This window comes from Lactuca virosa, chromosome 1 (assembly GCF_052849685.1).
Source record: "Lactuca virosa cultivar CGN04683 chromosome 1, Lactuca_virosa_CGN04683_v6, whole genome shotgun sequence".
NCBI lineage: Eukaryota > Viridiplantae > Streptophyta > Magnoliopsida > Asterales > Asteraceae > Lactuca > Lactuca virosa.
This window is the reverse complement of record NC_136426.1, coordinates 217,691,395-217,714,604: the sequence shown is the minus strand read 5'-3', so window position 1 is coordinate 217,714,604 and position 23,210 is coordinate 217,691,395. Positions and strand designations below refer to the sequence as shown.

Here is a 23,210-nt window from a genome sequence, read left to right as displayed (position 1 = left end):
TCTCATGTAAAAAAATTCATTTTTTTATTTGTCTCTTTAATTTTTAAATGCAGAAAATAAAAAAAACCACAATAACTAGAAATAAAAATCTTTTTGGGTTATTTTTTATGAATGCAGAAAAATAAAAAGGAAAATATTTTTGGGTTTTCGAATTTTTTATATGCAAATGCAATGCAAAAAAAAATCAAAAAGAAAAATAAAATTTGAAAAATTAAACTGAAAAGAAAAACTAATTTTTTTTTTTTTTTAAAAATGCAAAATTTTACACTAACCCACTCCCTAAGCTTAAAATGATGCATTGTCGTCAATGTTCAGAGAGGAATGAACAACTCAATAAAATATATAAAAGCAAAAAGGGTGCAGCTAGGAAAGAGTGTACGTGATATGTTTGTAGAAATCTGATTTTGACGATGAATGGTGATGAAAATTTTGAATTTCAGCAACTCTGTCGACCTTTGATTCCCCAAGCTTGCTTGGAACCACGACCATCTATTTATTGAAAGCATAAAAAAACTAAGAACTACTCCTCGGGTTGCCTCTCGGAAAACTGCATATTTTTGAAGTCGTTGGATCAACTTTGACCAACTAGATTTGCTAACTGGTGTGGTTGGGACTTCTCTGAAGCTCAACTCTCTTCCTTGTCACTCTACATACCTTCAAATATGGCAAATATGGCAATATGGTTGGATCTGGAACTGCTTCAACAAACTAGAAAGACTCCAAATTGTCTTCATATAAGTTCTTTTGATTTTCAAACTTTTTATTCGTTTTCTGATCTTCTTTTTATTTCCAGAAATCTCCTCCTTGAACTTTTTAATTTCTTTTCTTTTCAGATTTATATCAGAAATCACCTTTCCCTCTTTTTCTTTTCCCAAAACGATTTTTCGTTTCAGATTTTTATCTGATTCTTCCTCAGCAAATATCAGCTCCTCCTCTTTCCCGTGGAATAAAGGATACAATCATACAACATTTAGGGGTAAATTATTTATATAAAAATATTTTATATGATTAATTATGACTGATTTTTTACTTGGTTAACTTTTTTTGTAGACAAAGTTTGATTTGGATCAGATGTACCGGGATGCAGAAGTTCATCTGTTGACATAGAGTTTTCAAGAAGCTTTGTTAAAAGGTTATCGAGAGCGTAAAGCTGATGAAAAAGAATATTTTATAGAAGTCGGAGGGTATCAGGATATCCCGAGAGCATTAGCCAACCCTCCAGATAGGGGTGCAACCGAGCCAAGCTACTCGTGAGCTACTCAGGATCAGATCGTTAAAAGCTCGACTCGAAACCGATTTTAAACGAGCCCGAGCCGAGCTCGAGCTTAATATTAAGCTCGTTTATTAAACGAGATCGAGCTCGAGCCTATGTTACTAAGCTCGATTAGGCTCGCGAGCATAAACGAGCCTTTATATAATATAATTTATTATTATTTTTCTATATTAAAATAAAAACATATTTAGGGATTAGGGATTTAGGGTATTAGTAAACGAGCTTCTTAACGAGTTCGAGCCGAGCTTAAGCTTATTTAGGCACGTCAGACAAAAAACGATCCGAGCCCGAGCCCGAGTCGAGCTTGTATAATTATTTACGAGCTCGACCCGAGCTCAGTACAAGAAGCTCGAATCGATCCGAGCTCGAGCTCGAGCCTTGTATAACTTAAACGAGCCCGAGCCGAACCTGACCAGGCTCGGGCTCGGCTCGGCTCGTTTGCACCCCTACCTCCAGATGTTATGGATGTTAATAATTGGAAGAATACAATTGAGTATTTCCAAACGGACGAACATAGAAATGCTTCAGCAAGGAACAACAAAGTCTGTCAAATGCAAACGAGCATGAATCGTGGGGGGTCAAGCTCGTTTAGCAGTACTTGCTATAAGAAGGTAACATACGATACATGTAATTATTTATTTAAAATATAGAGTAAATTACACGAATGATCCCTATGGTTTGGGGTAATTTGCACATTTGGTCCCTAACTTATTATTTTAACTTGGAAGATCCCTACTGTTTGTTTTTGTTGCACGCTTGGTCCCTGTCTTACCTAAAAAGACTATTTTGCCCTTGATTTACTTATTTATTTAAATAAACACACCTCAAACCCCACTTCCACTTCTCCTTACCTTACCTTACCTAACTCACCTTATTTAAATATATTAAAAAATCAAGGGCAAAATAGTCTTTTTAGGTAAGAAAGGGACCAAGCGTGTAACAAAAAGAAACTGTAGGGACCTTCCGAGCTAAAAAAATAAGTTAGGGACCAAACGTGCAAATTATTTCAAACCATAGGGACCATTCGTGTAATTTTCTCTAAAATATAATCTAATTTTTAATGTTAAACAAAACCTTAAGAGAGTGGAAACGTTTCGCAAGACTCATACCGATAGGGATGGTCTATTTGTTACTGTTGAGGCGGAAAAACAATACGTAAGTATTTAATTATAATTTTATCATATAATTAAGTGTTTTTTATACTTAATTGTTAATCACTTTTGGGAAATACATAATCGGTTAGTGGAAGAGCTCTTAGAACAAACACAAGAGCCAGAAGGTGAAAGAGAGTTAACACCCGCTCAAGAAAGAGCTTCTTTCGAGAAAGTATTAAGAGAACGACGTAGCCATATCAGAGGCATCGGTCGGAAACCTTCTGCTGTCCCGCCGATTTCACAGCCATCGCAACCACCACTACAGCCATAACAAGTAAAACAAGATTATTTAATTTGAGTAAATGCATGTTGATTTGGTAATTTTTGTTTGTTGTGATTATTTTCTAAAAGCTCTGGTAATTGGTATCAATAAATGCATGTTGATTTCCTAATTGTGCTTTTGTCCCAAGTGCAAGAAATAACAATGTACTTTGGTTTTTTTGTCTCTAGTTTAAAAATAGCAATGTACTTTGGCATCATAAAATGCATGTTGATTTGGTAATTTTGGTTTGTGGTGATTATTTGCTAAAAGCTTTGTTAATTGTGTGTTTGTCCCAAGTGCAAGAAATAACAATGTACTTTGGTTTTTTGTCTCTAGGTTGAAAATAGCAATGTACTTTGGCATCTTAAAATGCATGTTGATTTGGTAATTTTGGTTTGTGGTGATTATTTGCTAAAAGCTTTGTTAATTGGGTTTTTGTCCCAAGTGTAAGAAATAGCAATGTACTTTGGTTTTTTGTCTCTATTTTAAAAATAGCAATGTACTTTGGCATCATAAAATGCATGTTAATTAGGTAATTTTGGTTTGTGGTGATTATTTGCTAAAAGCTTTGTTAATTGTGGTTTTGTCCCAAGTGCAAGAAATAACAATGTACTTTGGTTTTTTGTCTCTAGTTTAAAAATAACAATGTACTTTGGCATCATAAAATGCATGTTGATTTGGTAATTTTGGTTTGTGGTGATTATTTGCTAAAAGCTTTGTTAATTGGGTTTTTGTCCCAAGTGCAAAAAATAGCAATGTACTTTGGTTTTTTGTCTCTAGTTTAAAAATAGCAATGTACTTTGGCTTTATAAAATGCATGTTGATTAGGTATTTTTGATTTGTGGTGATTATTTGCTAAAGGCTTTGTTAATTAGGCTTTGGTCCAAAGTGCGCGAAATAGCAATGTACTTTGGTTTTTTTTTTCTCTAGTTTAAAAATAGCAATTTACTTTGGCATCATAAAATGCATGTTGATTTGGTAATTTTGGTTTGTGGTGATTATTTGCTAAAAGCTTTGTTAATTGGGCTTTTTCCCAAGTGCAAAAATAGCAATGTACTTTGGTTTTATGTCTCTAGTTTAAAAATAGCAATGTACTTTGGCATCATAAATGCATGTTGATTTGGTAATTATGTTTTTGTCCCATGTGCAAGAAATAACAATGTACTTTTGGTATATCTTGTATTTAAGTGCAAGAAATAGGAATGTACTTTGGTACTTTTTGTTTATGTTTGATAATTTAACTTATAAATGTATATATGTTGTTATTTATTATGTAGTTGGAAAATCTTCGGGCAGTGATCACCGACCCGACATGTTGAGAGGAGCTTTATGCGTTTTTTCAATCGGGGAATAATCAAGGAGCAAACGATGGGAACAGAGATGGTGGTTTGTCGGATAATTAATTTGTGTGTTGTATGTTAGACTTGTCGTCACACTTTGCTATTTGTTAGAATTGTAAAACTTTGGTTTTTTATTTTGGTATGAAATTTACTATAGCAGTATTTGGTATCTAATCGGATGTTTTGTAATTTTTTTTGTATTTAATGTCGTAATGTATCGGTTTTTTATACCCAAAATTGTTGATTAAAAATAAAAGTTAAAAAATTAAAATGTTATTACCGGCGACATGGGCATTAGTAGCGACAAATCTCTTTACCGGCGACATTTTGATCAATTGCGACAGAGCAGTAGCGACGACTTATTACCGACGACATGTCGCCGTTATTACGATTACCGGCGACTTCACTAATCTTTACCGGCGACTTTTGTCGCCGCTAATGGCCTTTTTTCTTGTAGTGTGGCCAAAGAGAAAGAGGCTATCGTTTAATGGAAGTACTCTAAGGATGAAGGAGGCAGGGGGTTGATGAAATCCTAGCCAACACATCCTTTAAATAGGACCCAAGGCCTAAGACCTAGGGTTTAGAGTCTAGCTACCAGCCGCGCCGCGATCCACACTTGGCTGCTCCACAACTTAATCGACATGGTAGCGCGGCGGTACACACTAATCCGCACCATGGCTCCGCACAATCCCTAAATGTTCCAAATTAAGAGTTCAATTTTAAAGGAGTCTTCATACCTTAAAAGTGGGTATTACAACAAGGGTACTAAAGTTGAACCCTATAGCTAGATACTTTAAAGAATACACATATACTTCATACTTTTCAGAACATTCATTTATAGAGAAACCAAGATAAATGCATTAAATTAAAGGAAAAAAAAGATATATTATTTAGATCCAATTTACTTGTACAGTTGAGGTTCTTAAGTTCAACAGTGATGGAGTCGATGTTGGAGATACATCATTATCAACCATTTCATCTTTTAACTTAAATGTAATTATCATAAACCACTGTTTCAATGTAAGACATTTTCACCCCTGAAGCCTTCTAAGTTCTAATATCAATACCATATAAAATTAAAGAAGGAAAGAAACGAAATTTGTGCTCCTGGCAAAGGAAAATATTGTTCAAGTATTTCATCAAACAATTCATTTGCATGTCAAACTGTTACATTGAGACTTACCGGATGACATGCAATTAAAAACAATAATGGCGAATGTAAATGTGTAAAATCAACTACCTTTGCTTCCAGGTTCTTCAATAACCAAAATGTCATTTAATGAAAACGAAAAAATAAAGAAAAAAAAAACTGAACTGATAAAACATTTCAAGAGCAAATCGTGACATTACCTTGCAACAAATTCAAAAGTGAGTTACTCATTGAACGCCAACGTGGATGAAAATATATGCACATGCCTCAAAATCTCCCAACATCTTTCGGATAAAAAAATGAACTATAAAAGATTTTAACTGAAATACCAGAGAGGGTAGGCGTTGGAGAAGACGACGGTAGAGGAGGTTGCCAGCGAGGCGGCGTTGGAAAGGTGGTGAAGGCGTATGTCGGAGGTGGGAGGAGCTGCTCAAAGAAATCGTGTATGCGGGTAAGGAGAATGAAGAAATGGCGAGAAGGGGTGAGGGGCTAGTACGATGAAAGAACAAATGTGGGCAAAGTCTCAATCAGTTTGTTTGTTTGGTTTTTTTGTTTTTTTTTTTTAATTTTTTTTTGAGAAATTAAATTACATCTTATATTTTATGCCTACAATTATTCTACCCATTAAAATTATGACAAATTACCATCCAATTTAAATGTATTTGTTATATTCCTAATATAGCCTTAATAAGTTAGTTAAAAAAATATGGAATGATGACACTTATTATAATTTTATTGGGTAAAAACATTTGTAGGTATAAAAAATAGAAAGTAATTTTATTTTTTTTATTTTTTATTTTTTATTTTTTTTTGTGGACCGAGTAAAAGAGATTTTTGGACGGAATAAGAGGCATTAATTGAGATATCAACTACCAGAAAAAAAAAAAGGTTGCAACTGCCAACATTTTGTTTTGTAATTATAGTATGTTGTTGACTTTATTTTCCTGGGTCAACATTATCACAATAAATTAGTTAAACTTATAATAAGCTATTGGAAAAAGGGACATTGCAACTGCCAACGTTTTGTTTTTAAATATAGTATGTTCTTGACTTTATTTTTCTGGTTCAACCTCTCATTACAACAAATTTGCTAAACTTATAAGAAGCTATTGTCTAAGTTATTGAATTAGTAAAGCGACTTGTGCTGTCATATGTAACTTATTGGAAAGTTGATTTTCATCTTTAATATCTTCTAATTCGTATTTATCTTTTTTTTTTATCTCTAACGATCAAAATATATTAATCTTTTTTGACCTGTCTGAGCTGGCATCAGGCATCTACCCGGATAATTAATATTTTTTGTTTAAAGAGGTTGCACATAAAAAAATATCCACGCGTTTATATTCTAACATGTAATTAAAAATATATTTAAATATAATTAGCTGTTTTTCCGTTTTATCTTTTGTCCAATTTGTATAATTAAACCACTAACCTTTCACAAACATATTAAATATCAGAGATTACTTCATCTTCATTTGCATATAAATTAAGGAACACACCATCACCATGTAGATGCACAGTTAAGAGAAAAAACATCCCATATCACCATATGGACATGGTTAATATCCTATCATTCATCCCTTCATGGTTTCTTTCCATAACATTACTTCTCTTCTTACCTTACATCTTTATACATAATATTCGACGGAAAAGCTCCATTAAGCTTCCCCCAGGCCCTAGGAGGCTTCCGATAATAGGAAACCTTCACCAACTGCTAGGAAACGAAGGTATCCATCAAACCCTATGGAAACTCTCCCACATATATGGCCCAGCTATGCTTCTTCATTTTGGGTCCCAACCATTCCTTGTGATTTCCTCTAGTGAAATGGCTTCTGAAGTCTTAAGAACTCATGATCAGAAGTTGTGTTCGCGTCCCTACTCTCAGGCCTCCAAGCGACTGTCATTTGATTACATGGACGCTGCCTTCTCGCCATACAGTGATCATTGGAAACATATGCGCAAGGTTTTGGCATCTGAGTTCTTGGGTGCTAAAAGAAGTAGATTATATAAAAACGTGATGGAGATTGAGATGGAGGGTGTGGTTCGTTCTGTCACATCACATACCTCCAGCACTATTGTAAATCTAGATGATATGTTCTCAAGTATAGTAAATGAAGTCGTGTGTAAGGTTGCATTTGGTGATAGTTACGGTGAAAAGAAGTTTAATGGTATGACACTGAAAGAGATAGTTGATGAGTCCCTAGTCATGCTTGGTGTTTCATTTTCTGATATTTTTCCAACATTTGGGCCGATTTTGGACAGATTAAGTGGGTGGAATCGCAGGCTGGAGACGTGTTTTAGTCATCTTGATGGCTTTCTTCAAATGGTTATTGATCAACATGAAACAAAAACAAGTGACCAGGAAAAAGATTTCGTTGATGACTGTTCCTCTGGCTTGACTACGTATGAAGTGAAAGCACTTTTGATGGTAAACAAGCTAGCTTAAGTTATTAAGTTTTCTATACATTCGAATAGATTTCAATTTTGCTCTTTAACGCATATCATTATATTTGTGCGAATAATATATGTAATTAATGTGAGTTAACTTTGTGAATATTTGTATTCCAGAATGTGATTGAAGGAGCGCTTGACACAACGGCTATAACCATGGTGTGGGCATTCTCGGAGATCGTTAAGAATCCTAGAGTTATGCAAAAGTTGCAAAACGAGATTCGAAGCTTCATTGGGAGAAAAGCGAGTTTACATGAATCAGATGTCGCCAACATGGCATACTTGAAAATGGTGGTGAAGGAGACGCTAAGATTGCACCCACCTGCTCCGTTTCTGATGGCACGTGAATGTGTAAGCCATTGTCAAATTGGTGGATATGATGTCTTACCTGGTACGAGAGTCATGGTCAGTTCATGGGGCATAGGAAGGGACCCAAGAAACTGGAAAGAAAGCCCAACCCAGTTTTGTCCCGAGCGGTTTGAAAACACTCCCTTGGAATATTTTGGAGGGTCCAGTTTTGATATGATCCCATTTGGAGGGGGAAGAAGAGGCTGCCCTGGGTATAACTTAGCTACGTCAACTGTAGAATTTACTATTGCAAACCTTCTTTACTTCTTCAATTGGGAAACACCAAATGGAGTGAAGAAGGAAGATCTGGACATGGAAGAGCAAGGCTACCCGTTTCTTCGTCGGAAAACACCTCTGTGCCTTGTGCCCATAAAGTACAACTGGCAAGACTAGGAATCATTTCTTTGTTTCCATTCAATAATATGTTGGACCCGTTTATTTACACGATTTTCTTGAACATTTAGTTGTGTTCTTGTTAATGTTGGAGTAATTCAGAATTTGAAAAACGTTTTTATATCTAGTTTTGTCTTTCAGATTCAGTCTTTATCCTTTCCTACGTATTACAGTAGAGATAAGCTTAGGTGCGGTTTGTTTTTGGTTACATATTATAGTAGAGATAAACATAGGTGCGGTTTCTTTTTGATAAAAAAAACCTCTTTAAACCAATTTGTGATGCGTGACACAACACACGCGCAACACTTTTTATCCCGCAGCAGTATGTTTTTTGGCAGTCTTCGGAGTAAAAAACTTTTGCGCATGTTCTGTTTGGGACAACACTTGAGTTCCCTCTTCTAGCCTCTTCAAACCTAAACCTAAAAAAAAATCAGATGCTACCCCCCTCAAAAAAATAATAATAAGAGTTGCATCCTTTTTTCTCCCTAGACGTCGTCATCGTCGATCACATCTGCAATCAACCCCCTTCGTCAGCGCAACTACCTTCCCACCGACGTTCCCTCCTCCCTGACGCAGACTCGTCTCGGTCGCCCTCTCCTTCCGGTCGTCGGCACCGATTCTGCTTTCATCTCGGTAAGTTTTTTTTTCATTTATTGTTGCTTCAGCAACAATTCTGCCATGGTTAATCTTGACTTTTTTTTTTGTTTTTTTCTTGCTGGAGCAACTTCGACTTTCCCGCTTCATGTTAATTTTTCGATTTTTCTTGTTGAATCATTGTTGATATATTTGTTCTTGTTGAATCTTGATGCTAATGTTATCAAATCTTTGATGATATTGTTTTTTATTCAGTTGAAATGTCATAAATTTATGCTTAAATGTCATATTCTTCTGAAATGCTGTTCAATCATTGTTGAAATGTTGCTGAAATGTCGTGAATTGTTGCTGAAATGTCGTTAATTAATGGATGCTAAAATGTCATAAAATGTTGCTGAAATGTTATGACTTGTTGTTGAAAATGTCATGAATTGTTGCTAAAATGTAATGAAATGTTGCTGAAATGTCATAAAATATTGCTGAAATTTCATAATTGTTGTTGAAATGTGAATAATATTTGCTAAAATTCGTTAGTTTAATCAATAGATGTTGTTGTTATGTTGAAAGTTATTGTTATAAGGTTATGTTTGCTAAAATATGTATTCCATATGTTTTTTTGTTATTAGCAATGGGAGATAAAAATACATGGACCAATGAGCAGATAAAATTCTTATTGCACACTTATATTGAAGTACACATTGTGGGTAGAAAAGTTTTGAGTTTGCACAAACATTCATGGAACAAGTTAGGAACAGCCATTAAGGAAAAGTATGGCGTTGATTTGACTCAAAGACAATTGAAAAACGCCTATGACAATCTTAAAGCCAATTACACAGGATGCTTATACTTGAAAAACAACACTGACAACCTTTACAATCGTGAAACAAACACTTTTAACTTAACAAATGAGGAATGGGAGGACTTTATATATATATATATATATATATATATATATATATATATATATATATATATATATATATATATATATATATATATATATATATATATATATATATATACACACACACACACACATACACACATATTTATATGTATTTTGTTAATATAGTTGGAAAATATTCTTATACTATTTTTGTTACATTGATTAGGTTTAGGGACATCCAAAAGTCGCTTCTTTGAAAACTGTCTCATTGTTGTTTCCAAAGCTTTGTGCAGAACTCTTTGATGGAAACAGTGCCTCTGGTAATCTCAGCTATGCCACATCCCAAACACCATCGGTACATGGATAATCTTCTTGTCATGTCGCACCACTACAACTTATGGACACCCCTTCTATTAACATAGATAATGATGATTACTTTTCCCATCATACTAGTGAGCCTTTTACTCAGCCACCACCTTCTATTGCTTCACCTTCTGATAGCTGTAGGGGTCAAAATGTACATAGTGAGAGGTCAAAATACTTTGGGTCTGTAAGGGTTCGAAATCTTTCGTTCGAAATCAAAATGATTTCGACTCTATATGTTTTTACAAGACACATCAATTGGTATCAGAGAGCAGGATTCATCCAATCAATTTCATTTTTCTCGTGTTTTTCATATTTTTTTGAATCGCTCTTTCCGATTCAATGTTTTCCGCAATATTGAATCAGAAAACTTGTTTTAATTGATTGTTTTGTTTCGATTCGGCACTGTTTGTTAGATCGAGTGTTTACTGGTCAATTTCTGTTTGATTCTCCTTTCAAATCTCCTTTTGAATCTAAAATCTCATTTGTACGTACAACAATGGCGAACTTTAACATGAACACGATGTCGAGCTTATCGTACTTACTTGGATCATCTACGAAGATTCCAATGCTCATTCCTGAATACTTTGAGTAGTGGTCAGACAAAATGGAGGATTATCTCAACAGAATAGATGAACATCTACGGAGATGCATCAAAAGTGGAAAGTATCGTCCTGGAATGCTTGAAGAAGTTGGAACTACTGGTTCTGTTTCTGATGTGGATGTGCGGAGGGATAAACAGAAAGCAAATGACAAGAAATTCCTTCGTGAACTACGTGGTGATGTTCCACCATTAGTTTACAACTACATTCAAAGTTGCAAAACCGCAAAGGAGATTTGGGAGACATTGAAAGAAAAATATCAAGGCAATGAAAAGACAAAGAAAAGCTATGTGAAGCAATGTTTGTTGGAAATGGCTGAGTTCAAGTAGAAAGATATCGAATCAACAGATCCATACTATGATCGTTTGAACGAATTGATATTCAAATGCACTCGTTATGGTGTTACTCGTTTGACTCTGGAATACAATCTGACTTTTCTGATGGGAGTGAGAAAAGAATGGAGGAACATCAGCCTGATGATCAAAATTCAAGAGAGTTTTGATGGTTATTCGTTGTTTGATTTGTATAATGTTTTTAAGGCCCATGAAAGTGAAATAAACGAAATTGCTAAAGAAGGAAAGTTGAGCTTAGGAGGACCATTGGCACTGATATCGAAAGTGATTGCCAACGAATCAGAAGTCGAATCTATTGAAGAAGATAATCTTGAAGAATAAGGATTTCTGGTTAACTCTGAAGATGAAGCAGTGGCTTATTATTCAAACAACAAAGTGAAAACGTTCTTTAAAAAGTCATTCAATTTGAAATACAAGAAAAATAATGAGTTCAAGGGGAATAGCACAAATGGAAAGAATGTAAAGGTAGAGTCAAAAGAGGAGAAAAAGGAAGTAAAGAATGTGATTGAGAAGAAGCAGATGAAGATTAAAGGGGATTCGGGTTATGATTGTAATTACTGAAATGGATATAATCACTTGGCTAAGGACTGAATGTTAAGAAAGAAGGAGGAGAAGAAGGAAAGAGTGAAAGATGAAGCATACTATGCATGCAAGATTGAGGAGATAAAATCTCGAATAAAGGGAATCTCCTTGATGGCTAAAGGAGGAGATGAGGATGAAGGTACGTATCAGATCTGGTCTACAGGGTCTGATGATGAGGAGATGAGGAATCCTACACATGGATCTAGGTATGCTCAATTCGAATAAGGTGGTTCTATTGATGAGAATATCATTGGTAGATGCTTTGTCTCAACGGGAGCTGATAAATCTCTAATGACGTCGAAGGTATGTAATCTTCTTGAATCTCTTGATATTCCTTCAATTAAATATCATGCAGCTTTAACAGATTTTGATGATACTCTTTCTTATCTTAATGATATGTTATTTGCATGAATAGAGAAGCATAACAATAGAAATCATTGCTATATGATGTTCGAAAAAAATTGGAAGTTAAAAAGAGTGTTATTGAGAGTTTCGAGCTTCAATTAAGGAATGTTACAGTATATAGAGATTATGTTGGGACTGATAACATGTTGTTTGTTAAACAGAGGAATATTTAATGTAATTCTGCCAAACAATTGTATGCTAAATTGACTGAGTTGCATCATTCATCTGATATTTGCAAAGAACAGGATCGAAAGTTGCTTCCTTTCTTAGCTTATGAGAGAGGAAAGGTAGATGAAACTTCTTATGATTGTGAAAAGAAAATATCTTAGTACGATAAAGTACCTAATGATTTGTATGCTTATGGAATAGTTAAAATTGATGAATGCTTCAATTCTGATGATCTTGTTCATATTGTTAATGAAACTCTAACTAAAAATGAACAAATTATAATTTTGAACATGATTGAGAATTCGACATCTGATTCTCAACAAAATTTTGCTGATATCAAAGATAATTCTAATAATATCAATGAAACTGAGGCTGAGGAAAGTGTTGATTGTTCTCAATTATCTGTTATTAATGTCAATTTGATGGCAAAAGGCAAAGAAATATGTCATGATTCGATGTCGAAGTTAACCATGATCAACCTTCAACATCTAAAATTTGTGATCCTGATCATGTTGTGGTAGAAGACTATGTGAGCGATGACGATGATGTTTTGAATGAAACACCTATTCTTAGAGTTGTAGTCGAACATGTTTATGAAGAATCAAAGGAGTACACAAAGGTGTTGAAAGATTAAGGAAAACATTATCTGGAACCAAACTCATTTTTCTATCCAATATTCAAATGTACAGATGATGTTATATTTCCAAATCAAGTGTTTTTTACCTTAGGAAATGGTGATAAGGTAAATCCAAAATTGAGCAAACTAGTTGAGGAAGACGATAAAGAAGTGACAAAAGATGGTTTTTATTCGAATCAACGCATAGTTGAAAATGGTTTGAACAAAAACTCAACAACTTTTCAACGACAAAAACCTAAACGTGTTTGGGAAGTAAAAACTAAAAACTCAAGTGTTGATTATAAAAACAAAGAAAAAAGTGGTAATTCTTTACCCAAAGATTCAAAATCCTAAAAGACTAAAGCACAAGTTTTCAAGGAAAATATTGAAAATTTGGTTTATGAGGGACATATTTTGAATACAAAAGCAAGAAACAAAGCTTATTGGAAAAATGTAAAAGTTTTTCAAAAACAAAATGTTTTTAAGCAAAAATCAAATGAACAAGTTCAAACATTTTCTCAAAATAAGACGTCATTTCAAACCAACACATCTCAAAAACAAAATGGTTTTCCATAAAATCGAACTAATGTTCAAAATCAATTTCAACCTCATAATGTTCAAAATCATGGAAATGGAAACTTTGCTCAAAATCAACGTCAAAGAAACTTTGATCAAAATCATAGAAATGAAAGTTTTGTTCAAAACAGGGATCAAAGGAATTTTTTTCAAAATAATGAACGAATGAAGTTTGGTCCAACTCATGATCAAAGGTGTTTTCAACAAAATCAACAAGTTTTTCATCAAAATGTGGTTGGTTATCAAACTCAATACTGATGAATCAATGAATCGAGTAATGAATTAATCAGAGTATGAATTCAAGTAAGAATATGAGATTTGAACACACGATGTAAATATGATCTTGTTATGCTCTATTATTCTTTCGAATTCTTTACAGAGTATAGTAGACAAGTCTGTAAAAGTTTTTGTCTAACTCTAGTAAATAACCCTATTTATAGGGAACTGAAAGCATACAAAAAATATACTAAGGCATTGACTCTAAAGCTACGAATAATAACGCCCTAGTAAAATACATTACAAAATATTCGAAGAGTTCAAAACATACTTCGACTAATTACAACAATTCGACCCTTACAATCTCCCCCTTTGTAATCATAGTCGAAGTCTTCAATTTGTAAGAAGAGTGATGGAATACAGTAATACTCTTCGAATCTCCGTGTACCAGGAGATAATCTTCTTCAGCTCTTTCTTGTCACATTCATTGTTCTTCTTGCAATGATTCATACGAACAATCAAGTTCGTATATTGAGATGTTGAATATCTCTCGACTTCACTTGCTTGGAATAAGAACCGTTTAGCTTTTCCAGCTTTGTCTTTTCCTGCGAAGACCATTCCAAAAGGCTTCAGGAAAATTTCACCATCAGCATACTTCTTCAAATCTGCCTGAGTCTTCGTAGGAGCCATTGGAGCTTTAATTTCCATTCCTTTGGCAGTAGCTAATTCAACATCTGTTAGTGCCAAGCACTCATAATAGTTTTCGATAAAAATCTTGATGTGAGCTACTCCAAGCTTGAATTCATCTGGTTCTGTGTTTTGAAGGTATGAGAATGATTTGTCTTTCAAAAGTAATGCAACTTGTATAAGATCATACAAGTTCATTAATGGAAAATCTGCAACAGTGAATTCGCAAATATTTCCATTTGCCCTGGCAACCACATACTTAACATTTTGGACTGTGTTTTCGAAAACCACATCCTTTTTCATACTTATAACCTTCTTGATTTTTATTAAAGACCAATCTTCCTCAGGGGCTTTTCCAAGAACAAAATGAAAATGAATTTTCATGTGTGTACCTTCATCTTTATTTTTAAAATTCTCTTCTGCTTTGAACTGAGGCATGATAAACATCATTTCGTTTATGGGAAAATCCAGCTGGCCTGCATCAGTATTTGTGACCAAATAACTCTGCTTTGGTTTCTTCTCAAATGAATACATGTGATTGAATGCAACCTTGGCCTCGATTGTTTCGTAGTTATAGTGTTTAGTTGGATCCCCTTAATCCATTCCCTTCGGATCATTTGCTCGCTGAGCCATAATGCTTTGAACTATTCTGAGCTTTTCGATTTCAGCATCAGCTTCAGCCTTCTTTTCTTCTTTTGATTTTTCCACAACAATCGATTTCCCTTTATCTTTCAATGCTTGATTGTCAGTTGTCTATTTTGGTTTTGAACCACTCCCACCAGTCTCCGAACTTTCAAAATTGGTCTTGCAATTGGCATTGTTGTTACGACTGTTGAAGTCACCTGTTCAGCAGAAACAATTATTGGTTTTGTTGTAGGGATTTTCGAAGAAAAGACTTTTCCCACAACTTTCGCATCTTCTCCACTAGTCTTCGACTCACTAGTTTTTCTTTCTCCCCCTTGCACCCCTGTGAAAACAGGTGGGGCATTTGTGGTTGGAGGAAGACTTGATATGCGAAAGAGAGGAGCAAGTTGCTTGTTGAGAATGGCTTCGAATTGGATAAACTTCTGAGATAAAAATTCAGGAGTAATCAATGGAGAAGAAACCGGCCTATCAGAAATCTCTTTTAACTCCTTGAGCAACTTAAGCACTTCTTCAAAGCTTGCACTTTCGGATGTTGAAAGTTGAGTAATTTGAGGACTCAAATTTTCATACAACTTAACAAATCGAGTGACTGCGTCACAAATGATATCAACCTTTTGATTCAAGGATGCATAATCTTGTTGAACTGTGACAATTTCTTTTTGCATATCTTCACGAAGTTCGTGAATCTGCAAGTTGACATCCTCTCGTATTTTCTTCACATCTTGAATAAAAAGAACATGTCGTTCCTTTGCAACATTCTTCAATTCTTTCAGATTACCAACAAACTTCGAACTCTGAGAATTGATCCGAATTTCATTGTTTTGATCATTATGATCAATCTTCTCCAAGACTCGAGATTCAGAATCTTTAAGCATCCCCGATACTTTACTTATGATTCTGGATTCAAACACCTTCAACAACGAATCAACTTCAACACTTGAAACAGACGAACCAACCCCTAGATCTGCTTGAGATTGAATGACAGAATTCAACTTTTTATTTAAAATCTTAAACTGCTTCATGGTCATCAGCATGTGATCTAGAAACTGCTCTTCTTCTTCATGAAACTCCAAGTCGTCAAACATACCGCCAAACCCCTCATTATCAGTCTCTGTATCCATACAAGCAATTTCTTGAATAGGTGAAGTTGTTTTGGATGGCTCAGTAGATTGAGAAGAAAAAATAGACGTAAAGGGTTGATCAAGAATGTGTTCGAATGTTGGGGAATCTGTTGTTGAAGTAAGAGGAGTAGAAGATAACGGTAAAGAAACAATACTTGCAAACGGAGCAGAAGTAGATGGACCTGTAGCTTCATTTTTTGAACCTCCTTCACCCATATTGACATTTGCATCCATATCAGATACGTGTGCAGGGATGCCTGAAGTTCGAACCTCCTCAGGAACCGATTTGGCAATCGAATCTTCGGGTGGTATGACAACAGTCTTCTCAGGAGTGAAACTTTATGTGATAAGAGTAAACTCTGGAGTTTCTGGAATTCTTTCACTATCATCTTCTGTTGACTCAGTAGAGATTACAAGTTTTCAAGTCTTCTTCTTCTTTTTCTTGGACAAATGCTTTGCCATATCTTCAGCCCTTCGTTTCTTGGACACCGGTGAAACAGGTGCGGGCACTTCCCTAATTAAAACGCCTTGATGAGTGATTTGATGTTTTCGAATCACTTGTTGTTTGGGAGAGTTGCGTTTATGGGTTGACTTCATTTTAATTCTTCGAAACATTCCAGTCTTCGAAGGAACGATAACATTCTCTTGAGTTTCTTCAAGAATAGGCTCAATCACTTGATTCTCAGCAACAGACACTACATCAGTTTCAGGCTTCTGCTTTGGAGATTTCGAAGATTTTGACTCAGTTTCATTCTTCTTCATCTTCTTGGATTTCGTATCATCTCTATCTAAGAGTATGCTAGTTTTGATTGAAGAATCAATAGTCTTCAAATATGCCACCAATACAGAGTTCGAAGGATCAACTCTTTTAAGCATAGCATCTGGAATACGAGCAACTGATGGAAAAACTTCAGCATTATCTGTGACATCCTTCGAATAGTGGTATGATTGAAAAACTGCTTTGTCTTCATCATTGGGTACCAAAATCCCTTCCTTATTGTAAAAGTGTTGCAAAATCAAACTCCAGTATCTGGCACACGAAATACCATGAATAGCATTCGTGTGTTCTACACCCTTTTGGAATTCCTTCCACAACTGTGTAGAATAATCTACTTGAAGATCATAGTAGATGCCAACAGCCATGGCATAAACCTCCATTCTTCCTTTATAAAGGCCAGCTGATCTCCCAGTCAAACATCGTAAAAAAATACCAAATAAGAAATTCCAGATTCGTGGAAGTCCAGATTTCTTAAAATCACTAATCTTGGACAATGGTGGCTGATATCCCATCTCATTAAACATGTGAACGATTTGTGGAAAAGTAAAGGAAACATATGGAGGCGAATTCGGAATATCAAGAATTTGGCAAAATAGTTTCTTGGTTAGCCTGACCTTTTTGTCGTTCACCAGATGAAAAGTAATCGTATCAGATGCTTTGTTGTATGTCGCAGTTGATCCTGCTTGAGAAAGCCAGGACAATGGAACAGAGAAAGAGTTGAACATCGCTTTAGCCAAAACCGAGTTCTTCAAAGCAACTATGAGCATCTTTAATTCTTCTGGGTACTGAGAAACTTCACCCTCCAAGATGTAGTTTGTTGCTTGAATCTTCATTATTGGTAATGAAGAGGCATCTTCAGTGGTATGAGAATCAACATGACCAGAAGTCGCCATTGTTAGGGTTTGAAGACGATGATGAACAGAAAATTTTGGGAAATTTGCTTTTTGATCGCGTAAACTGACAATGAACCCCTGGAATTCCCTTTTATATGTAACCCTTGAATTTGAATTTGAAGCGGGATATGTATTTAATGATATCCGACGTGGCACCTTGAAAATCGGACCATTACTGGGTAAAAGTAGCCATGCGTCAAAAAGTAACTGTCACATCGCCTTGAGAAACGGATAGAATACCATACGCCATTTATAAACAGCCTGTCTTGTAATCCCCAAGAAAATTGTAACCGTCAGAACCCTTCGAATGGAAGCAAGGCTCTTTCACTTTTGGGATGAAAAGCGAAGTCATACGCTAGAAGTTCGAAATCATCAGCCGGAGTTGGTATTACTTAGAACCTCAAGGATTTCGTGAGTGCTGTGTTCCAAAGAATAGAGACGTGAAACAAATATAAGAAAAATATGGGATATTGTGATGTCAAACCATTGACACAAAGCAGATGAAATTCTGGGCAAAGATTACTTCATTAATCATTAAGAAAAATGATCAATAGCTCGTGTGGGTTCCCGTGAATTACAATCGAATACTTGTTGATAAGTATCAAAGGGCTTCTTTTATAATGCTTCGTGGATAGTTCAAAATTTCGTTACATGTCATCCTAAACATAAGGTGAGAAATTGTAACAGAAATTACTTGTTTGGCCAGTGTAGTCAGTGACAAGTTGGCGTTGAAAAATTTTGAAATGACTAGGACATTCGAATGAAACTCACACGGAAATCATATTCAAGAAAAAAAATTTGTGTTATGGATCTTGTTGGGTAACAACATCGTGGGTTTTGAATGTTTGATCAAGACCACTCATTCTAAATGAATATGATTTGGAGTTTCAAATTTTGGTACAGAAACAAAAGTTTCGTGAAAATATGGAACTTAGTTCCCCGTCAATTCCTTAAAAAAATTAATGAGAATTGGGTTTCACTTTCATCACGGTCTCATGATGTCAGATCATAAACACAGAGTTTTGATATATCTAAGCCTCGATGGGTTTGATCAGAGACCTCTCGAACATATGTCTTCGTGTGTGATCGTGTAAGAACTTTATGGATGAAAAAGATTGATGTAAGACACGAAAAGTACCTCTGTTATGTTTGGACCAAACAGTAAACTCTTAACTCATTTTGAGAAGAGTAAGGTAGCTCAGAGACTAATGTGAATATAAGCCTGATTGGGAAGAAATCTTCGTATGAATAATTTCATTAAGGCTTTCGTACACACACATTGAGTCATGGAGGCTTTGGTCAACATACAGCAGCATGCTTCTAGGGACATCCTAACTAGTTCGAATGATGAAAAATGTATCGATTCATACGAAAAATGTACCTTACCCGAGTACTGCAAGCATAATCTCCTTTGTATCTTCATGAGAATCTGCAACAAAATACTAAAAAGAAATAAGAATCAAAATATTTTTGATGTTTTGATTTTTCGAAAATAAAGACAGAACAAACGAAAATCTTTTTGAATTTTTAAATTTTTCGAAAATTAAATGACAAAATAAACGAAAATCTTTTTGGATTTTTGAATTTTCTGAAAATTAAATGACAAAACAAACGAAAATCTTTTTGGATTTTAGAATTTTCGAAAATTGAAATAGTACTTGATGCAAATATGCAAAATTTTATTATCCCCTTATAAGTAACAAATGTACGAATTTGAAGAGGTCGAAGCATTGACTATGAATAGTAACAGCTGAATCAACCCTTAAAATAAGTAACAAATGTGCGAATTCGAAGGGGTCGAAGCGTTGACTATGAACAATAACAGTTGAATCAACCCTTAAAATAAGTAACAAATGTGCGAATTCGAAGGGGGTCGAAGCGTTGACTATGAACAGTAATATCTGAATGCTGAATGACTGTGCCTTGTCTTTTATTAAGCGCCTCTGATTCATTCCTTATCGTGCATCATTCTTCTTTTTCGCATGGAACAGAATTTCCATCGATCATTCCAAGTCCCTCTATAATTCTCACAAATGATTTTTCATCTAATGGTTTCGTGAAAATATCAGCTAACTGATCAGTTGTTTTCACGAAATGTACTTCAATATTTCCATCCTCCACGTGATCTTTGATAAAATGATAACGAAGAGCTATATGTTTAGTCTTCGAATGCTACACATGATTATGAAAAATTCTTATTGCACTTTGAGAATCACAATATAATGGAATCTTTTTCATATTTATTGCATAATCACGCAATTGACTTTGGATCCATATTATTTGTGAAGTGCAAGCAGCAGCAGCTACATATTCTGCTTCAGCTGTTGAAATTGATACGCATGTTTGCTTTTTCGATTGCCAGCTTACCAATTTGCCATCAAGAAATTGACATCCACCACTTGTGATTTTTCGATCAATATTACAACCACCCAAGTCTGCATCCGAATACGCTTGTACATAAAACCCAGTTTTCGAAGGATACCACAATCCTAACGAAATTGTTCATTTAAGATAACGAAAGATATTTTTTACAGCAGTGAGATGTGGTTCTCGTGGATTAGACTGATACCTAGCACAATTACATACAGAAAACATGATATCAGGTCTACTAGTTGTAAGATAAAGTAATGAACCAATCATGCTCCTATATAAAGTTATGTCAACGGCAGGTTTATCTAACGAAGATGTAAGCTTTATGCCCGTTGCCATTGGAACTCGTAACTTCGTGCTATTCGTCAATCCAAACTTTTCCAACAGATTCTTTGTATATTTTCTTGATTAATAAAAATTCCTTTTCTGTTTTGACGAATATTCAAACCAAGAAAATTATTGATTTTTCCCATCATGCTCATTTCGAACTTACTCTTCATCAAATCTTCGAATTCTCTAGACAAAGCAGGGTCAGTTGAGCCAAAAATAATATCATCAACATAAATTTGAACAAACATTAGATGATTCGCCACTTTCTTTCGAAATAATGTGGGATCAATTGATCCTTGTTTAAATTTAGATTGTTTCAAAAATGAGGTAAGAGTTGCATACCATGCTCGTGGTGCTTGTTTCAAACCATAAACTGCCTTATCTAAAATATAAACATGATTTGGAAATTCTTCGTTAATAAAACCTGGGGGTTGTTCCACGTAAACAGTTTCTTCAAGCTCTCCATTTAGAAATGCACACTTCACGTCCATTTGATAAACATCAAAATCTTTGTGAGCTGCATAAGCCAGAAATATATGAACCGCCTCGAGTCTTGCGACAGGGGCAAAAGTTTCTTCATAGTCGATTCCTTCTTGTTGTGAATATCCTTTAACAACAAGTCTGGCTTTGTTTCGAACAATATTTCCATCTTTATCGGTTTTATTTTTGAAAATCCATTTTAACCCGACAATCGAAACATTTTCAGGTTTAGGTATTAACCTCCAAACCTTGTTTCGTTCAAATTCAGACAATTCAGATTGCATTGGAACAACCCAATCTGAGTGTTCCATTGCAATCTTAACTGTTTTTGGTTCAATTTTAGAGATGAAAACATTGAACATGCAAAATTCTTGATGAGTATTCAATACCTAATTCTTTGCACGAATTTGAGCTCTTGTTAAAACTCCCTCTTGTGGATTCCCAATTAATTGATTCTTCGGATGATCTTTTGTCCATTTTTCCATTGGCGGATATGCTGGATCAAATTCCAAAGGTGCATCTTCGTATATATCATCATTTTCTGAGCCTACAATCGAACAAGGATCATCAAAATCATTATTATCTTCAATATTTTCTGAATGCTCCCCCTCAACATCATCATTCAATCTTTCTTTCTCCCCCTCGAAAGAATGCATGTTGTCATCTAATGTATTCGAATCCAAGTGCTCCCCTCCACTGGATTGTTTTGCAGACTTTTGCCTTTCTCTGGAGAAGTTGATGTTGAAGCATCATTAAACTTTGTTAGTTCAGAGATATGATTATCACTTGCATTTATTTTAGTATCAACAGCATGATCTGAAATTCCAAAAATTAAATCATAATCATTATCTAAGGTTTGTGAGGATTCAGATTCATCTTGTATGTTTTTCAGAATTGGATGATTTTCAAACTGAGATGTTGTTTGTTTAATGTAGTAATCATCAAATGTAAGATTAAAAGTTTCTTCAACTTTTTGTGTTCTTTTATTCAACACATGATATGCGACTGAATTATGCGAATAACCCAAGAAAATCCCTTTCATCCGAAAATATGGAAAAATTTGACATTAGGTTTTCGATTGTTGAGAATTTCATATGGAGTAATGTTAAAACGACGATGAATGAACAATTTGTTTTGAGTGAAACATGCGGTTGATACAGCTTCAGCCCAAAGATATTGTGGCAGATTCGCATACGCCAACATAGTCCTTGCCGCTTCGCATAGAGACCTATTTCTTCGTTCAACAACACCGTTTTGTTGTGGTGTGTTTGGAGATGAAAAATTATGTGAAATCCCTTTGTCCACCAAAAATGAATCAAGAACATTGTTCTTAAATTCAGTTCCATGACCACTCTTAATTTTTCGAACAATCTTCTTCAATGTTGTTTCCATCTTTTTGATAAAGTCAATCATGATTTGTGCAACTTCAAATTTAAGCCTGAGAAAATAAACCCACGTAAATCTGGAAAAATCATCAACAATCACTAAAATATACCGTTTCTTGTTGAGAGTTGAAACAGTCGAAGGACCACACAAATCAATATGTAAGAGCTCCAGAGGTGCAACTATTTTCGAATCAATCGTAATTGGATGACCTTGTTTATGTTGCTTGCCAACTTCACAAGCTGCACATAGAGAATCATTGTCAAATTTAAGTACAGGTAAACCTCTTACCAGATCTTGTACCACAAGTTTATTGATGTTTCGAAAATTGAGATGAAAAAGTCTTCGATGCCAAAGCCAACTTAAGTCTGATGTTTCCTTCGAAAGAATACATATAGCAGGTTTCCCTACTATCGGATTGATGTGCAAAGTGAACATGTCACCTTTCCTTTTGGATTTCAGTAACACCTCTTTTGTTGTGACATTCGAAATAATACTTCCTTCTTCGTTAAAAAGAACTTGACTGCCAGTGCCCACAACAAGTTGAGAAACACTTATCAAGTTATGTTGAAGACCTTCAACATATGCCACCCGATTCACTGTGAATTGACCATTCGTGATCTTCCCATATCCTTTGACTTGACATTTTTGATTGTTCCCAAACTTCACTACTCCAACATTTTTGAGACTTCGAAAATCACGTAAATTCTCCTTCTTCCCAGTCATGTGACAAGAGCAACCACTATCGATGTACCACTTGTTATCATATTGCTCATCACATAGTACCTACA

The 23,210-nt window shown here is 35.0% G+C and overlaps 1 protein-coding gene across 1 annotated transcript; it reads left to right on the top strand.

Moving 5' to 3' along the window:
• Positions 1 to 6,675: 6,675 nt before the first annotated feature.
• On the top strand, positions 6,676 to 8,480 carry LOC145108678 (parthenolide synthase-like). Its single transcript, XM_079045751.1, has 2 exons — positions 6,676 to 7,607; positions 7,748 to 8,480. Exons 1-2 carry the CDS (start codon positions 6,729 to 6,731, stop codon positions 8,369 to 8,371), a joined length of 1,503 nt encoding a protein of 500 aa, XP_078901877.1. The 5' UTR covers positions 6,676 to 6,728; the 3' UTR covers positions 8,372 to 8,480.
• The last annotated feature ends 14,730 nt before the right edge of the window (positions 8,481 to 23,210 follow it).